Source organism: Mandrillus leucophaeus, unplaced genomic scaffold (genome assembly GCF_000951045.1).
Source record: "Mandrillus leucophaeus isolate KB7577 unplaced genomic scaffold, Mleu.le_1.0 Scaffold181, whole genome shotgun sequence".
Taxonomy (NCBI): domain Eukaryota; kingdom Metazoa; phylum Chordata; class Mammalia; order Primates; family Cercopithecidae; genus Mandrillus; species Mandrillus leucophaeus.
The window spans coordinates 1,198,295-1,216,767 of NW_012101821.1; the positions used below are offsets into that span (position 1 = coordinate 1,198,295).

The window sequence follows — 18,473 nt, forward strand, 5'->3', positions numbered from 1 at the left end:
TCCCCCCATCTTAACAGATTATAGAACAACTAGGCAGAAGAGCAGTAAGAATATAAAATTCTACAATATTAGCAACCAATAGGACTTACTTGACATTTATATTTTATTCAACAACAATAGAACACACATTTCTTTCAAGTGCCAATGGAATATATTTCAAGATAGATCATATCCTGGGCTATAAAATAAACCTCAACAAATTAAAATGATTAAATTATTCAGAGTGTTAGCACTGATCACAATAAAACCAAACTAGAAATTAGTAACAGAGCAGTAACAGGAAAATCTCCAAACACTTGGAAACTGATCAACATACTTCTAAATAATTCATGGGACAAAAAAGGAAGTCTCAAAGGAAATGAAAAATTCAGTGAACTAAATGAATATAAAAATACAGCATATCAAAATTTATGGGAAACAGCTAACGCAGGGCTGAGAGGAATATTTAGAGCGCTAAATGCAAAGTTAAAAAAGAAAAAAAGTATCAAATCAATAAACTGTCTACCCCAAAAATCGTAAAAAAAAGATGAACAAAATAAACCCAAAGCAAGCAGAAGGAAAGAAATAATAAAGATAAGAGCAGAAAACAATGAAATAAAAAAATAAAAAACAGAAAAATAGAGAAAATCAATGAGGTATGCAACTGGTTTTTAAAAGATCAGTAAAATTGATAAATCTCTAGTGAGATTAACACAGAAAAGATAGAGAAGGCACAAATTAACAATATTAGGAACAAAATAAGAGATATCATTACAGACACTGCAGATAGCAAACAGATAATAAGAATATTAATACTACAAACAATTCTACATATAAATTCACATAAACTTGAAAAATTAGAAAAAATTGACCAGTTCCTCAAAAAGCACAAATTACCTCAGTTCACCCAACATGAAACGAGTACTTGATTAACTGTATAACTATTCAGACAATTCAGTTTATAATCTAAAACTCTCCTCACCTCCCAAAAGCCTTCAGACTTAAATGATTTCACTGGAGAATTCTATCAAATATTTAAAGAACAATTATCACCAATGCCACATAATCTCTGCCCCAAAATAGAAGAGAGTTCTTCCTAGTTCGCTTTATTAAGGTAATGATATTCTGATACCAAAGCCAGAGAAAGACAACACACACAGACAGGCCAGGCGGGGTGGCTCACGCCTGTAATCCAACCACTTTGGGAGGCCTGAGGCAGGTGGATTGCTTGAGCTTAAGAGTTCAAGACCAGCCTGAGCAACCTGGTGAAACCACGTCTCTACCAAACACACACACACACACACACACACACACACACACACACACACACACACAAATTTAGCTGGGCATGGTGGTGCGTTGGTCCCAGCTACTTGGGAGGCTGAGGTGGAAGGATCAGTTGAGGCTGAGAGGTGGTTGCAATGAGCCGAGATCAGGCCACTGCACTCCAACTTGGGTGACAGAGTGATACCCTATCTCAAAAAAACAAAACAAAACAAAAAACACACACACACAGAAAAAGTTACAAAACAATATCCCATATACATATAGAAGCAAAATCCTTAACATATTATTAGCAAATATAATTAAGCAATATATAAAAAGAATTTTATATCATGAGCCAGTGGGGTTTAATCCAGGGAGGCAACGCTGTTTCACTATTCAAAGATCAATCAAGGTAATTCACTATGTTAACAGGCTAAGGAAGAAAAATCACATTAGTCTAACTTTGGGACCTAGGGCTAGGCAAAGAGTTGCTAAACAACACCAAAATCACAACCCATAAAAGGAATAATTGATAAACTGGACATCATCAAGATTAAAAACGTTTGCTCTGAGACAGACCCTGCTAAGAGGATGAAAAGACAAGCTACAGGATGGAAAACAATATTTTCAAAACATGTAACCTTGAGAACAGTCTAGCATAAATACAGAACAATCAAAATTAACTATTAAAAAAGCAAACAATCCAATTAGAATGTGGACCAAAACATGAAGAGGCATTTCAACTGAAAAAGATATACAGATTGCAAATAAGCATTTGAAAAGATAGTAAACATCATCAGTCACTAGGGAAATGCAAATTAAAATCACAATGATATATCACTACACACCTATCAGAATGTCTATAATGAAGAATGATGACAGCACCATTTGCTGGTGAGGATGTGGAGAAACTGGGTCACTTGCACATTGCTGCTGAAGATGTAAAATGGTACAGACACTCTAGAAAACAATTTAATAAATTCTGTTATAAATTGAATGCAGAACTACCCAGCAATACTGGACATTTATCCCAGTGAAATGAAAACTTGTGTTCTTGGCCGGGCATGGTGGCTCACGCCTGTAATCCCAGCACTGTAGGAGACTGAGGCAGGCGGATCACCTGAGGTCAGGACTTTGAGATCAGCCTGACCGACATGGAGAAACACCATCTCTACTAAAAATACAAAAAATTAGCCGGGCATGGTGGTGCATGCCTGTAATTCCAGCTACTCGGGAGCCTGAGGCAGGAGAATGGCTTGAACCTGGGAAGCGGAGGTTGCAGTGAGCCGAGATCGCGCCATTGCACTCCAGCCTGGGCAACAAGAGCGAAACTCCATCTCAAAAAAAAAGAAAAAAAAAGAAAGAAAACTTGTGTTCTTGCAGAATCATATACACAAATGTTCATAGCATCTTCCTTCTTGATAATCAAAAACTGAAAACAACCCAGATGTATTTCAATGAGTAAACTATTAAAAACACTGTGGTCCATCCACAGCATGGTATTCAGCAACAAAAAGGAACAAATCATTGAGAACAAGACCTGGATGAATCTCTAGAGAATTACACTGAATGAAAAAGCCATTCCCAAAAGGTTATATGCTGTATGTATGATTTCATTTGGATATCATTCTTGAAATTACAGAAAATTTATACAAACAGCAGAATAGTGATTGGTCAGGGTTTAAGGAGAGAGAGGGCCAAGAGAGAAGTGGGGATGGCTATGAAAGGGCAACACGAGAGACCCTTATGGGAATGGAAATGTTACATCTCTTGACTGTATCAATGTCAATATTCTGGTTGTGATATTGTACTACAGTTTTGCCAGATGTTACCACTGGAAAAGGGCACATGGGATAGTCCTATATTATATCTAACAACTGCATGTGAAACTATGATTATCTAAAAAAAATCTCAAGATAAAAACTTTAATTAAGAGCTATGAGGCCATGAAAAGACATGAAGAATCCTTAAATGCATATTTCTAAGTAAAAGAAGCGAGTCAGAAAAATCTACTTACTGTATGATTCCAGCTATTTGACATTCTGGAAAAGACAAAACTAGAAGGCAGCATAAAGATCCATAGTTGCCAAGGACTTGGAAGGAGGTAGAGAGACAGGGATGAATAACTGAAGCATAGGGGATTTTTAGGGCTGAGAAACTATCCTGTGTGATGCTCTAATGGCAGATATACGACACTGCATTTGTGAAAGCCCATAGAACTGCGTAACACAAAGAGTGAATCCTAATGTAAACTATGGACTTTAGTTAATGCTATGGTTTGAATGTGTGTCCCTTCCAAAGCTCATTTTGAAATTTAATTGCCAGGCCAGGCGCGGTGGGTCACGCCTATAATCCCAGCACTTTGGGAGGCCCAGGTGGGTAGATCATGAGGTCAGGAGTTCGAGACCAGCCTGGCCAATATGGTGAAACCACATCTCTACTAAAAATACAAAAATTAGCCATGCGTGGTGGTGTGCACCTGTAATCCCAGCTACTCGGGAGACTGAGGCAGGAGAATCGCTTGAACCCGGGAGGCAGAGGTTGCAGTGAGCCGAGGTCAGGCCACTGCACTCCAGCCTGGGTGACACAACAAGACTTCATCTCAAAAAAAAAAAAAAAAGAAAAAGAAAAGAAGAGAAAAGAAAGAAATTTAATTGCCATTGTGACAGTATTAAGAGCTCAGAGCTTTAAAAGGTAATTAAGCCATGAGTACCCCACCCTCATGGGTGGGATTTGTGACCTTATACAAGGATGAATTCAGCCTCCTTTTCTTTCTTGTCCTCTGCCATGTGATGACTCAGCAAAAAGACCCTCCCTTGATGCTGGCACCTTGATATTGGACTACCTGGCCTCTGGAACCATGAATCAATTTCTGTTCAGTATAGACTACCCAGTCTCAGGTATTCTGTTATAGCAGCACAAAATGGACTGCAACAGTTATCAATATTGGTTCATCAGTTGTTACAAATACACACTGATGCAAGATGCTAATAATACAGGAAACAGCAGCGGGGAAGAAGTTTATATGGGAAATTATTGTACTTTCTCCCTCACTTTCCTGCAAACCTAAAACCACTCTACAAAATAAAGTCTATTATTAAAAATGTTTAAAATTTTTTATACCTCTTCCTAATGCAATGAAGAACAGCTCTGTTTGGCTCTCTAGCATCCCCAAACAAAACAAAACAAAATGCTGTGCTTCACAGTCCCCAGGAATGGTAGAAATAGCCTATAGAAAAGGCATAAGAAAAACAGAGCAGAGTACATAAGGGTATTTTACAACAATTTCCTGAGATTTGCTCGTCAGCTTTGCTGAGTTCTACAGGGAATATTCACACTTACTTATTTGCAAGTGTTTGGAGTCTCTGTCACTATGTGTTTGGACCGTGGAAGGATGAACAAGTTTATTTTTCAGTGTGTCTATGAATATCCCTCAACATACTAGACAGTGTGATGGGGATGCGATATTTCAACTTTTTGATTCTGGATTCAGACTAGCAAGTTCCATTTAGATTATAAAAGATAAAAGAGACGTTATGCTCTTGAGGTTATTTATATCCATTGTATCTGTATGGGGAAAATATGTAATGTTCTACTACTGCATATCTCTTTCCAACTCTGTATTTATGGCTTCCTTGGTGGTAGCTTGAATTTGGTCATGGTGGGAGCATTTATATCACAGAAACTGGCAAATTCTACAAATCAAAACATCCCTACTGCTGCCCCATTTGAGAACCAATTGTTAAATATATAATAGCATACTAATGGACACATTCATCAGTGTCAGGGATATTTTGCATAAACAGATAAAACACACAAACAAAATTCTCCAAGGTTTTCTTCCCTTCCCTTCCCTTCCCTTCCCTTCTAATAGTTAAATTTATGATGTCACTGGAGCAAGGGTTTCAGAAACATTTGTAAGTTAAGGAATCTAATGCATGATCACTCTCATTAAACTTTCAGAGTCAAGAACGCTGTCAGCTGAGCACACAGATTCCAAGTTCAGCTGTTCCCTGCCCTTCACTGAAAACCCTTGCACGGGTTCTTAATGGTGTGTTTAATCTTGGTGCTTGATAAATGATATGTTTTATTTAGAATACATACCCTTGCCTTCATGGCTTAGAGGGTTGTCTTTGTGGCATTAGATCATCTGTTGAAAATAAGGCCAGGCGTGGTGGGTCACGCCTGTAATCCCAGCACTTTGGGAGGCTGAAGCAGGTGGATCACCTGAGGTCAGGAGTTCGAGATCAGCCCTGCCAACATGGCAAAACCCTATCTCTACTAAAAAAATACAAAAATTAGCTGAGCGTAGTGGCAGGCACCTGTAATGCCAGCTACTCAGGAGGCTGAGGCAGGAGAATCACTTGAACTCAAGAAGCGGAGGTTGCAGTGAGCCAAGATTGCACCACTGCACTCCAGCCTGGGCAATAGAGCCAGACTCCATCTCAAAAAATAAATAAATAAATACATATGGCTAGGTATACTTTCTTATTGGTGTCATTTATACTGATCTGTAACTTCAGTTAGATGACTTAATTTAATCCATAGTTTGCAAAGACACTCACTTACAAATAATTGTAGTAAGACAAAACACCTTTTAAAACTGTTCTACCATGATTGGCAACTGCAATTACTAGAGGGTAGCTAGCTGAAGCTTATTTGCTTTAGGGTGGGCTTATTGATTATCTGCATTTGCACAGAACTCTTCCTCCTGTCCCTGGACAGTTGGCCTATGCAATTGAATAATAGTCCACAAAATATGTTCTTCTATAAAGTAACATGTATGTACATATTACATATAACATGTAAGATCACAGTCCAGACTGTGATTTTGGGTAATGCCTTAAAACTCCAATTGATAAAAAGTTCTGTGATAATTATCTCTACATAAAAAAGTTGATTTTTGAATACTATCTGTGATTCTTCATTTTCTTATTTTATATGTCTTTGTCTTGATTTGAGTTCTAAGGCTATTTTATAAAGTTTTCAAAAATTAGTCATTAATAAAAACATTATTTAAAAACTATAAATCTATAAACATTCAAAAAATGAGATTACCAATGTATTGAATTACACAAACAGAATAATCTAGTACTGTTTATAGGGTGTGTATCTAAAATATATTTGAGTGAAAAAGCCTTCAAAGAAAGCTAGGATGATGGAATAATATAGCTAGAATTGAACTCTGCAATTTCAACTTCAGAGTAAAATACAATTTAGCCTAGTTCTCTTGTACTAGTTTTCCGGAGTGCCTTATTAGAGGTTAGATGCTCAGAAAACTTATGAATTCACAAGATATGACTGCACACCAGTTTTCAAAATAAAACGTGCAAACCTTTCTAGCTCTTATTTTTCTTGGGGCTATGAGAATGCTAATGTGAAAGGTTAAAACAAACAACAGAAAATTACCAAAATTTTACACTGAATCATTAAGTTCTTCTTCTATAAACTTTTTATATTTGATAGGAGGTATGAAAGGCCTTTTTGGCGTCTTCATTTTGATTTTGAAGATTTGATTAGTTTGAGTTTAAGATACGCTCCTAAAAGAAAAGTAAAAGCGGTCTTCATGTAATCGTTCATCTGAAATTCTAGACTGTACTTTTTCAAAGAGTCCTTGCAATTTATGTCAATATTATCATTTCCTTTGTTACTGATGGAAGAACTCAAACACACTGATGTTTGGCTTCTGCACATAGCTCAGTAAATTAGAATCATGGAATTTTATAATTAGATGTATCAGCAAATCCAGCTTTCCTCATTTTCTGATGTGAAATCTGATGTCTAGTCTGGAACCCAGGACGCCTGGTACCACATTAACAACAGCACTCCATTTAGAACCTGGGCTTCCTGTTTTCAGACCAAAAGCTAAGCTCTCTTCCTGAAGTTACAAAAACAACCTGCCCAGTTCTCTTCTGTGTGCTGGGAAAAGCTGTTGCCCAATCATGAGGAGAAAAAAACAAACAAACAAAAAACATACCAAAAAAAGCCCTCCTAGAACCCAGGTAAGAGGACTGTAGGGTGACCGAAGCTTACTTAGGAGGCACTGTGGTCTTCTCTATTTATGAAGCTCTTATTCTAAACTGTCAGCAATATCCATGCTTAAAGTCAGGGAACATCATACTCCCAGTTCTTCTTACGGTTTTTAAAATTCCAATTCCTTTCCCCCAGCATTTCTAAACAGATGCCAGTTTCTCTAGAGTGCCTCTCCTTATTTTATTCTGATTGCCCCATCTCTTTATCAGTTTATTACTTCCTATCCTTTCATTCTTTTCTACCTCTCTCCTTCCTTCAGTCTTCAAGTTTCAAATGAGTTACTGAACAAGAGAAAAATATGATTAATACTGGAAAATATGTACAGATTTAGGGGTAAATTACACAGGGCTCAGGGGTGGGGACTATTAGAGGCCGTCTTTTCTCGTCTCCGTAACTAATTCATGCACAGATAATGCCAAATTATTTTTTGTCTTTTACAATAGCACGTGTTAGATGGTAACAATTGTGACTGAGATACTTTTATATAAAGCACAGAGGTTTGTCTCACAACAGTCACCAGGACAGCTTTACCATTAGCTCTGCTTCCTGCCAAGGTGATGATGATGGTAATCATAACTATGATATGAGGAAGGTAAATCTAAAAGCAGGCAGCCTTCATGTTTGGGATGCTTTTTATTAGTCATTTGTTGGGAGTGTGGTATATTTGTTTCTAGTATATAATTTGAAACCAAATCATAATGGATTCAAAATAAGCAACAATTTGGGGGTGTGATTAGTAGAGGCTGGGAGTTATCGACCTCTTACTCATTCTATGCAGTTAGCATTATAATCTATATGAAGAGAATTTTTCAGTAATTCTTTGAGGTTATTTCTCCTTCTGATGGAATGAGGGCTCTGATGTAAAACTCTCCATTTCTGATTCTTATATTTTTCTGCCAATTTATCTCAAAGACTCACCCACTGCAATCTCTTTCCCCTACAAGAATGGGATTGAATTTCCACCTCATGTTCAGAGGACAACGACTGATTTAGCCAACTCATTGTCACATTTTATACTCCTCCAAGCTAAATGTTTTTGGAAAGTAGTAATATAAATTAAATGAGTTATGATGCTGAAAAAGATTCTGATGCACAAGGGGAGAGGAGGGAAGGTAGGAAAAGGGGATTTTGACTGGAACATCCTTTTCCATTTATCTTTATAAAGGACAATCCAGTCAAAATTTGATTTATTTGTCTTAAAATTAAGATCAAAGCAGTTGCATGTTTTATCTTAAATTATCCAGATTTTTACTGCTGCAAAATGTTTGAAAGTTTGGAGGATCACTCCCAAAAAAGTTTCTCTGAAGTTCATTTTATTTCTGCATCCTCAGAAAAAATTATACTCCCCTAGCTCCAGATCGCTAAACATCATCAAATAGTGAAGTTCCATATAAAATGTCAGAGGAAATAAGAGAAGAAAAATATTTGAGCTGTTTCGTAAAGTACTGAAGTTATTTCATCTGGGATGAGCTTGGAAAGAGTCTGATTATCCCCACGTTATCTGAAATACTTGACATTCCAACAAAGACAGAGCATGTGACTCCTCTTAAGGGAGCTGGAACTCATCCAGTGACATGGGAGGGAGGGTTTCAGCTGAGTACGTAGCTAGGATTTACTGGTGGTGAGATAGTGGTTTTGAGGGTTTCCCCCACTTTGATATATAATTGTGTGTTTTTTCCCAAGTATTTTTCATAAAACAATTGTTATGTTTATAAAAAAGGAAAAAAAAAAAAACTTCTTACTTTTATAGACCTATGTCAGAGCTAACAGAGTAGACTCCAACACATGACTTAGGCTGGAATACATTAAATGGACTGACTGTTTTATGATTAGGATTCCATTAGAAAACAATAACATAAAAAGTCTATTTTAAGGTAAACAATTTTGTCACAAACTCCAGTGATCATCTGATTTTTGACACATTGATCAGGGAAGCTATAAGATAATTTCAAGTAAACTACTAGAAGCTGGAAATACAAAGATGCATGAAATTTTAAAAGAGGCATGAATTTTGGAACTTTGGATTGGTATGAATTCAGTTCTGGCATCTGATTCAGAATTATTCTCATTTTATTCCAAGCTAATTTGACATTATAGTAAAACAGGAGAACCAAGTTGAATCCAATATAGTGGTTTTGTATTGCAGAAAATAGAAAACAACAATAGGACCTCTTAATTATGACTACATTGTGTGGGGAGCACCTAAAAGTCTTTGATTCTGTTCCTCTTGCTTTATGGAAGGTGCAATATGAAAACATTATGCTCAATACTCTTCCCAGGTCTCAAGCTTCTAGGTCTCAATAATGTAGAGGTGAAAGGCTGCATTCCTTTTCAGTAGAGAGGAAATAAGGAGGCATTCTGAAAATTCCACAAATATATCTGAAATGGCTCAAATCAGCTCCTAAGAGTACCTGAATATTTTTTCTTAAGTTTTAAAATTGACGCTATACCTTGCTTATAAACAAAGTTGAATTTCCTTTATAAGACTCAAAATGCAAGTTATAAAGCATTGCTTTCTCAAGTTATTTGCTGGAATTTAAAGAAAAGGAGAGAGTAAAATAGCACCTTGTATGTAATATATATTAATATTTTTTGAGTCATATGCTTTAAGACTACAATAACTTTATATTTTCTCAGAAGTTACAAATAAAAGTAGACTTTGCACACAAAATATGTTAGTAAATCAATTACCAAATTTGAAGGGTTAAATAAATAAGCAATAGAAATGGAGTTAAATAATAAGCAATAAATATGAATTCCAACTTAATAGCTTTATAAAAAAGATGACAGAACTTATTTTGAGTGATTTATATAATGTAAGGTAAGAGAAATCAAGCTAAACCATGTGGGATGGACAATGAAGAGAAGATTGTATGAGACTTGTCCAGAAAAAAAAAAAAAAGAATCTAGAGTGATCTTAACTTATAATGTGGAAGGCAGGCCAAGCAGAATGTACATCAGCTGTCAGATTGCTTCATGCCTTTTACAGCAGTTGTTCCTCTGAAAATAGCTTCCAAATGAGAAAGGATGACTACAAAAGGATTAGTTACCATAGGCTTTTCTACACCCCTTAGAGCTCCAGGTTTGTTATGACAGAACAGCAAGAATTTAAAGGAAGTAAACTATGCAATATTAAACAACGTCAGGTTGGAGCCACATTCATGCTGATCTATATTAATTCTACGAAGGATTTTTATTGATACCATTTCCATGAACTTCCTTCATGATGGCTGTTGCTTGCTGTTTTCTCTGCTTCACCATAGCATTATGTGATAGCATGGTTTGTTTGTTCCCTGTTAAAAACAAAGGGACATTATTGAGGCAATGTGAAGAACTTAGTTGGAGTGTCTCATAATCACTGTTGTGAAAGACAACATCTTTGTTCTTTATTAAAAAGTTATTATCGCTTGCTACTGAAAGACTTCAATATGCATTCCTTATCTGGTGACAGAGTATGTTATTCATTGACAGGCAATGTCACAGTGAACAGAGACCCAGTCTTATCTGGACATTAATATAATGATCATCAGGCAGTGAGAAACAATGAAATTGCTGGTCTCCTTTCCCCTCCCTCTCTTTTCTCCACAGTATTTTAATCTATCATTGTCTCCTCACTGGCCTTCATTTGTACCAGCATCACACTCCATCAATTCCAGCAAACTGTAAGAATGAAGAAGACACTAGATAAACCAGAATTCTTTGGTGGTAGCATTTTAATATTGGCAACAGCTGCCCTTTAAAGCAGAGAACACCCATTTATGAGTCACAACTCTGAATCTCCTTGGACAACTGACTAATAAAACATTTTAGGAAACAACATACTCACCTTGTTGTTAGATTGTGCTTTTTCAGCGGGGATGAATCCCAGTTTGTGGAGGAAGACTCTGGAGATGGACTATGGATGGCACTTGGGCCTGATGGTTTTTATCCTTGAACCTGGGACAGCATGGTCCCTGCTCTGACTCAAACTGGGGACTGAGCTTTTCTGAAGAGACTGGCATTCAGCTGACATCAACTGACTATATATAGCACCAAATACTTTAGCTACTCATATCTTCCTGGCGAAAGGGAGGAACAGGGAAAGATTAGGCTCTCTCATTGTGTTTCTAGTTTGTGAGACGGTTAAATGAAGCATTCATTGGACATGCAGAAAGTTTTTAGTGAGCACTTTCTGTTTGAACAGATAGTAACCAAAAGGGATTTTAAACACTTTTAAACATCTAGCTCTTATGTTACATCTTAATTGAGGGGGCAAGAGACACACACATGAATCAGAACAGAATGATAGATTATTCATAATTAAAATGAACAATATAGCCAGTAATATCTATGTAGACTCAAGAAAAAAGGAAGGGGTGGATCAATAGAGCCAGTTCTTAAGCTGGAGTGAGAACTCATGCTAGGTTCAGAAAAGTGCGTAGTATTTGAATAGTGAACTCAGGAAGCATTTTGAAATGGACCATTAGAGGATGAGCCATGAAGCTGGGTAAAAGCTGAGACTCATAACTGGGTCATACTTTTTGAAGAAGCCTGCAGAGACCAGTCCCTGCAAAGTTGACCACTCTCTACAATGTCTAGGGTCAAGGATTTTCATTTGTGGGCATGAAAAGATTTGAAAGGTTTGCCTTTCAAAAGGTTTGGCCTCCTTGATGGTCCCTGGACACGAAAGCATGTTCTCATCTCTGGGCTTTTCCTTTTACTACTTCCCCCTTTCCTTTTACTATATCCCCCTTTCCTTGGTTGACATGGTATCCTCAACAGATAATCATTATGTTAATTTTGGTTTCCAAAATGAAAGTAGATACTGTATTCCTTTTACTATTTCCCCCTTCCATACTTTCTCCCTACTCACATGACATAGTCATGCATTCAGGAGTCTGCTCAGATAACAATCCCTCATAAAATCCTTCCCTAATCACCTTGTCTAAAATATCACACAGTGCCACTCGCTAGTCCCTTACTCTGCTAAATTATCTTTATATTTTTCTATTAGTTAAGATAAAAGTCAAAGGGGAGTGACAGAAACTGCCCCAAAACAGAACTTTAAAAAGATGGAAGATGTTTCTCGCACAGGTAAGCTTAGTCTAGAGGTAAGTAATTGAGGGTTTGCATGATTGACATAATTATCAAGGGCTCAGTTACCCTCTAACGTTTTGCTCCACTATCCCTAAAATGCAGACTCCTTGGGCCTAATTGGCTGCCCCAACTCCAGTCAGCATGCATATATTTCAACCATCAGGAAAAAGAGCAAATAATGAGAAGGGAACACTGTCTTCTTTTCAGAACATGTCTGATATTGTTCATACTTCCGTTTACATCCCATTGGGCAGATCTTAGCCATATAGCCGTACATAACTCAAGAAAGGTTGGGAAGTGTAGCTTCTATTCTAGGTGGTCATGAGCCCAATTAAAATTCATACATAACTTACTAACAAAGGAAATAATTGTTGCTGAGTGACAACTCAGATTTTCACTAAGAACATGTCAATATTATTCTATCTATCTATCTATCTATCTATCTATCTATCTATCTATCTATCTAGCAAAAGTTTATGTTATGTACAATTCTAAATGTTGAAATGGTGTCCTCAACAGTTTTACTAGCACCTATAATTCTAGCTACTCCGAAGGCTGGGGTGGGAAGATTGCTTGAGTCCAGGAGGTAGAGGTTGCATCTATCTATGTGATATCTCTTTTTTCTACTAAACTATGAATCCTATAATGGCTTGGGCTTTGTATCTTCAGCATTTGGAATTGTATCTGGCATATGGTAAGCACTCAATATTCATTGAATGAATGAATAAATGAGTAGGTTGATGATTAACTGTAGAATGCATTAGAGATTTGGCATGAGTTTGGAATTCAAATGAACAGTTGCTTGTGTATACAAAGGTGGTGGCTATTTGTGGGAGGAGTTGTATTTTATAAGATTGAAATAGGTTATACATTTTGGTGCCTGATCATAGGATTGAAAGTTTGAGGTTGTAAATTATAGCACTTTGGGAGGCCAAGGTGGGTGGATCGCTTGAGTTCAGGAGTTTGAGAGCAGCCTAGGCCAGCTAGCAAAACTCTGTCTCTACCAAAAAACAAAAACAAAAAACCCAAAAATTAGCCAGGTGAGTGGCAGGCACCTATAATCTCAGCTACTGCAAAAGCTGGGGTGGGGAGACTGCTTGAGTCCAGGAGGTAGGAGTTGCAGTAATCCATGATCAAGCCACCACACTCCAGCCCGGGCGAGACCAGACCTTGTTTTTTTTTTTTAAAAAAAAAAAAAAAGAGAAAGCTCAAGGTTGTAGATAGCAGGTTTAAGCTAATCTAGTTAACCTATTGCAATTGCTTCTAAGCAAACATTTGCACTGAAATTATAATTAGGTATCAAATGAGGAACTATTTTGCCAAAGAAAATAAATTTAAATTACCTCTCAAAATCCCTTGAGTGCCCATATGTTCCTGGCTGTAGCCTTTACCATAGTGTGCTATTAGACAAGTCTTTTAAACTCTGTTTTCTCATCTATAAAATGGTGATTACAGTATCTATCACATAAAGTCATGGACATTTTACATGGGACAATTTAGAAATTCCTTATACTTAGTAAAAGTTTAATAAATGATTTTTTTCCTTTTGCTATTATTATTTCTGCAATATGGTAAGATTTAGATTTTTAGAACAATCAACTGCATTATTCAGTTAAAAAAAACATAGATTAAGAGAGTTCTGGTTTTCCTATTTGATCATCTTCATGTTTCCAACTTTATGTTATGTACAATTCTAAAGGTTGAAATGGTGTCCTCAACAGATAATCATTGTTATATTAATTTTGGTTTCCAAAATGAAAATACTCTATTTTAAAAGATTGTAAAAGTTTTACTGAATATAACATCTTACACCTTTTTATCTATTTTTCAAATATATTCTACTTAAAAGTCTCTTGCCTTATTTTGTAAGTTCATTTATACATATCTAGCTTTCTGGTCTCTGAGTTAGCATCTGTTCTGAAAAAGAAGAAAGAACAAATCACTGGTGTTGCAGTCTTAAGACAGGATACGCTATCCATGTGCTTCATGGCACAAATGGTGAACTTTAAGCAGAACTTCAATGGTTACTACAAAGCATTTTCAAGTGGTCCACACTGAAAGCCAATGCCTTCTAAGTTTAAATCAAGCCACAGTTAATCGATTTCTGTTTCATCTGCACAGAGATCTGGTACTAGACAAAATTAAAATTCAGCCCAAATTCGTCATACTGAGATCATCTTTTGTCCTCAGCTCACACCCTCCTACCCCATGACCACACACACACACTATAGACTAGAAAAGGGTGTCTCCTACTCCCAGAGACCCGATTCCTACCCTTGTCCTACTACTCATTTCCTCCCTTGAAGCTCCTCCTTCACCCCAGTTTAAGCAGAGTAGTACTTTATCTTTCTTTCAAGGCCCAAAGTATTTTAAACTAACTGGTGCTAAAGATAGACGATATGATCTTTTCTTACAGGCAAAATAATAGGATCCTAATGGTAGAAACTTGTGCCTTGGGAGGTTAGTGAGAAACACGTTTTTGACAGAGATTTGCAACACCTTTGTAACCAAACTATTTCCACTGCTGGGGCTGGCCACAGTTGCATTTCCAACTCCTTCACCAATTGCCAAAAGAGAAAAAAAAGATTAAGTAAAGTGACTTTTATTGCTATATTGCTACCTAACAAAAATCCACACCATGAGGACTCATGAAAGGCAACCTTATTCAGCCAGTGGTAAACATGAGCACTTTAGCCAACTGGTAAACAAAGTCTACATCGACCTGCCTCTAACTGAACACTTGTTTTTTTAATTCTGTGTTTCTCTTGTCCCGTTGACAGTCTATATTAGGTGGCTGTGGGCAGTTAGAGATTAGGGGAGGATTGGGGAGGTAGGCAGAATGTGGGAACTCACTGTTTGCTAGGTGGGCAGACAAAACATTGCCATTATTGAGGCTCGGCACTGGACTGAGGCACACATAACCCAAACAGGACAGCTGCCAGACCAGTGTCGAGTGACGAGTCTGAGGGGACTATCGGTTCTTTACCAGCCTTCAGGGCCTCAGTTACAGTGCTAACTCCGGGAGGAAAGAATCTGTTCGAAAATATAACAAAGGTGGCGTAAACAACACACCCTTGGTGAAGTTGTCTATGGAAGCATGGCCTTTGGTTTGTGTAAAATATCCTGTGCTTTCTTCTTGATGCTTAATTGGCCTGCTGTGTCTTCCATGGTTTCTATTTTCCTATACTGAGGAGGATCCAGCCTATAACCGACCTCCTGAGCAGGCCATCACAAGGGCAGAATAGGAATAGGCATTGACAGGGTAATCATTCTACCAGCCAATGTGGGACAGCACAAAAAAGACAGATGAGTTTTCAACTGGTCTCATTACAATAAAGGCCTAAGGGTAACAAGAGTGTTAAGAGGAAAAATTCCAACCGCTATTCAGTTAATGTTTGCTAGGCACGGTTAGCCCTGTTTTACAGATAAGAAAACTGAAGTTCTGAGAGAGTAAGTAAAACCTCCAAAGCGTCGTACTTGTATGTTACAAAGATGGAATTAAAAATTCGTTCTGTCTGATCCAAAGGCTTTTGTTTTTTCTCACCATATTGTGCAGACATCTCTGTTTTCCTCATCTTCTCTAAATACCTCTGCTTTGATATCTATGTAACAGAAATGAAGCAGAGTTGAGAATTTTCAGAAAAATTATTGCAATGTGCTCCTTACTAATTTCCTCTTGAATTTAACATCCTAATATTAGGTTTATTTGGGGTGCGGTGCTTTTTACTTATAACATTTGTGGCTGTTTTCCAACTCATGTTTTTATTGTTTGCAAACTTCTAGAGTTCCTCATGGTGTCTGTTCTCAGGGTGCTTTCCTTTCCTTCAGCTGTGCAAATACTAAAGTGATTAAAATGCCTAACATAAACAAATGGAAGCCATTTGCTGTGCAGACCTCTCCTTCCTTTCTTGGCCCGTGTACCACACCATCACAAACACACTTACCACCATTGCTGCCAATAATGAGAATTAAATCTAACTCCATCCAAATAATTTGTTCATATGGAAGCCCCTTGTTATACCTGTCTTTCTTTGTCAATTTATTTCTTTTACCAAAGTGTTTCCTTCTAAGCTCTTAAGTCAAGCCGTAAGGTAAGCTGGGGAGAAGAAGGGATAAGCAGAGGCTGATGACCAGCTCGTCCAGGACACAAGCTAACCTAATAGGGTTGGGAACTTGGAAAGAAAGTTTCAAATACAGGAATATTAGGAAACAAGTTGCCAAAGCAAACCCGCAAATCACTGTTTTCTTTTGCTTGCATAATCCCAGCACTTATCCAGAACTTTGTCATATTTCCTTTCACAATTAGAGCCAGGCTGTAGTTTTCCTATATAGCACAGATTCAAAATACTGAAACTTTTTGTTTTAAGTTTTCTCACCTGCAAGAAAATCTTCTCCTTCTCTTACATACAAATTTAGCATGACCTAATTAAACTTAAAGTTCAATAAAGAAAACATGAAGCTGTTTGTTCAAAAAAGAGTATATACAGCTGGGTGCAGTGGCTCACGCCTGCAATCCCAACACTTTGGGAGGCTGAGGCGGGTGGATCATTTGAGGTCAGGAGTTCAAGGCCAGCCCAACCAACATGGTGAAACCCTGTTTCTACTAAAATACCAAAATTAGCCGGGCATGGTGGCGGGGACCATAATCTCAGCTACTCGGGAGGCTGAGGCAGGAGAATCCCTTGAACCCGGGAGTTGGAGGTTGCAGTGAGCCAAGATTGCACCACAGCACTCCAGCCTAGGCGACACAGTGAGACTCCCTCTCAAAAAAATAAAAACAATAAAAAGAGTATATAGTCAAGAAATTTAGTGACAGAGCCTAGCATAATGACTATAAAAGAGGGACAAGCACATTATTAAGAGTCCAAGGCTGTTGCATTGCATAGTACTTATCATAATGCCTGGCATATATTAAGTGAGTAATAAATGTTAGCCATTATTGTTATTTAGCGTGAAAAACTTTAACTTTCACATAAACTTATGAAAAGATGTTATCAAAGTATGCAAAGTCACTGTATTAGTCTGTTCTCATGCTGCTGATAAAGACATATCCGAGACTGGGTAATTTATAAAGAAAAAGAGGTTTAATGGACTCACAGTTCCATGTGGCTAGGGAAACCTCACAATCATGGTAGAAGAGCAAGGGACGTCTTACATGGTGGTGGGCAAGAGATAATGGGAGCCACACAGAAGGGGAAACCCCTTATAAAATCATTAGATCTCATGAGATGTATTCACTACCATGAGAACAATATGGGGGAAGCTGTCCCCATGATTCAGTTATTTCCCACCAGGTCCCTCCCACAACACATGGGAATTATGGGAGCTACAATTCAAGATGAGGTTTGGGTGGGGACACAGCCAAACCACATCAGTCACCGTAAATAAAAATGGCTTAAACCCCATTTGCAGATGAGGCAGTGAGAGATTAAGTCATTTGTTAAAGGTCACACAGAGAGAACAAATAGAATGGTTCCTTAACTGAGAAAGATATTGATGTGACTTGATTTGTGATGTTATTAATATAAATAAAGCTTTTGTAGCTCAGAGGAGAGATTGCTGAGAAACAAGGCACCCAGCAATAAACAGTGAAGAGCCTGGAATATTTGATAAGCATATACTAATATGGACTTGATATATTGATGAATTAGAACCAGATATCATTTGCAAAATATGAGTTGTATAAATCTCTTTATTGTAATTTTATGCTTACCATCCAAACTTCCACTAATCCATTGGTTTTCCATATAGTTTGCCAGAATCCAAACCCCCCTGCTTTTTCTCATTAAAGTATGCTGCAGTTTGAGAGCAAAACATTCAGTGTCTAGTAAGTTTGTCGAATAAATGAATGAATGAATAAGAAAAAGACACTGGAAGAAACAGAAGAGCAGAATTCAAAAGAAAAGAGAATTTTAAGGCACTGCCAAGGTCTGCAAAAAAGCCACAGAGAAAGACACATGAGAAAAGGTCACTTGATTTGGCAAGAAGTAGGTCATTGGCAGAATTTGGAGACACTTCTGTAATGTGGTGGTAACAGAATCCAAATAGAAGGGATTTAAGATAAGAATGAGTGGATAGGAAGTGTATGCAGCAAATGGCAACTATGTATTTGAAAGGAC

At 37.4% G+C, this 18,473-nt stretch overlaps 1 protein-coding gene across 1 annotated transcript in view; it reads right to left on the minus strand.

The window, feature by feature from the left end:
• The window catches only part of MYOZ2 (myozenin 2), a 47,812-nt gene extending 36,510 nt beyond the window's left edge, over positions 1 to 11,302 (minus strand). The window contains exons 1-2 of the mRNA XM_011977601.1: positions 11,105 to 11,302; positions 10,482 to 10,571 (exon numbers count right to left, since the gene is read on the minus strand). Of these exons, the coding sequence (XP_011832991.1) occupies positions 10,482 to 10,557 (76 nt within the window). The 5' untranslated portion in view covers positions 10,558 to 10,571; positions 11,105 to 11,302. The remainder of the gene's footprint in view (positions 1 to 10,481; positions 10,572 to 11,104) is intronic.
• Positions 11,303 to 18,473: the final 7,171 nt, after the last annotated feature.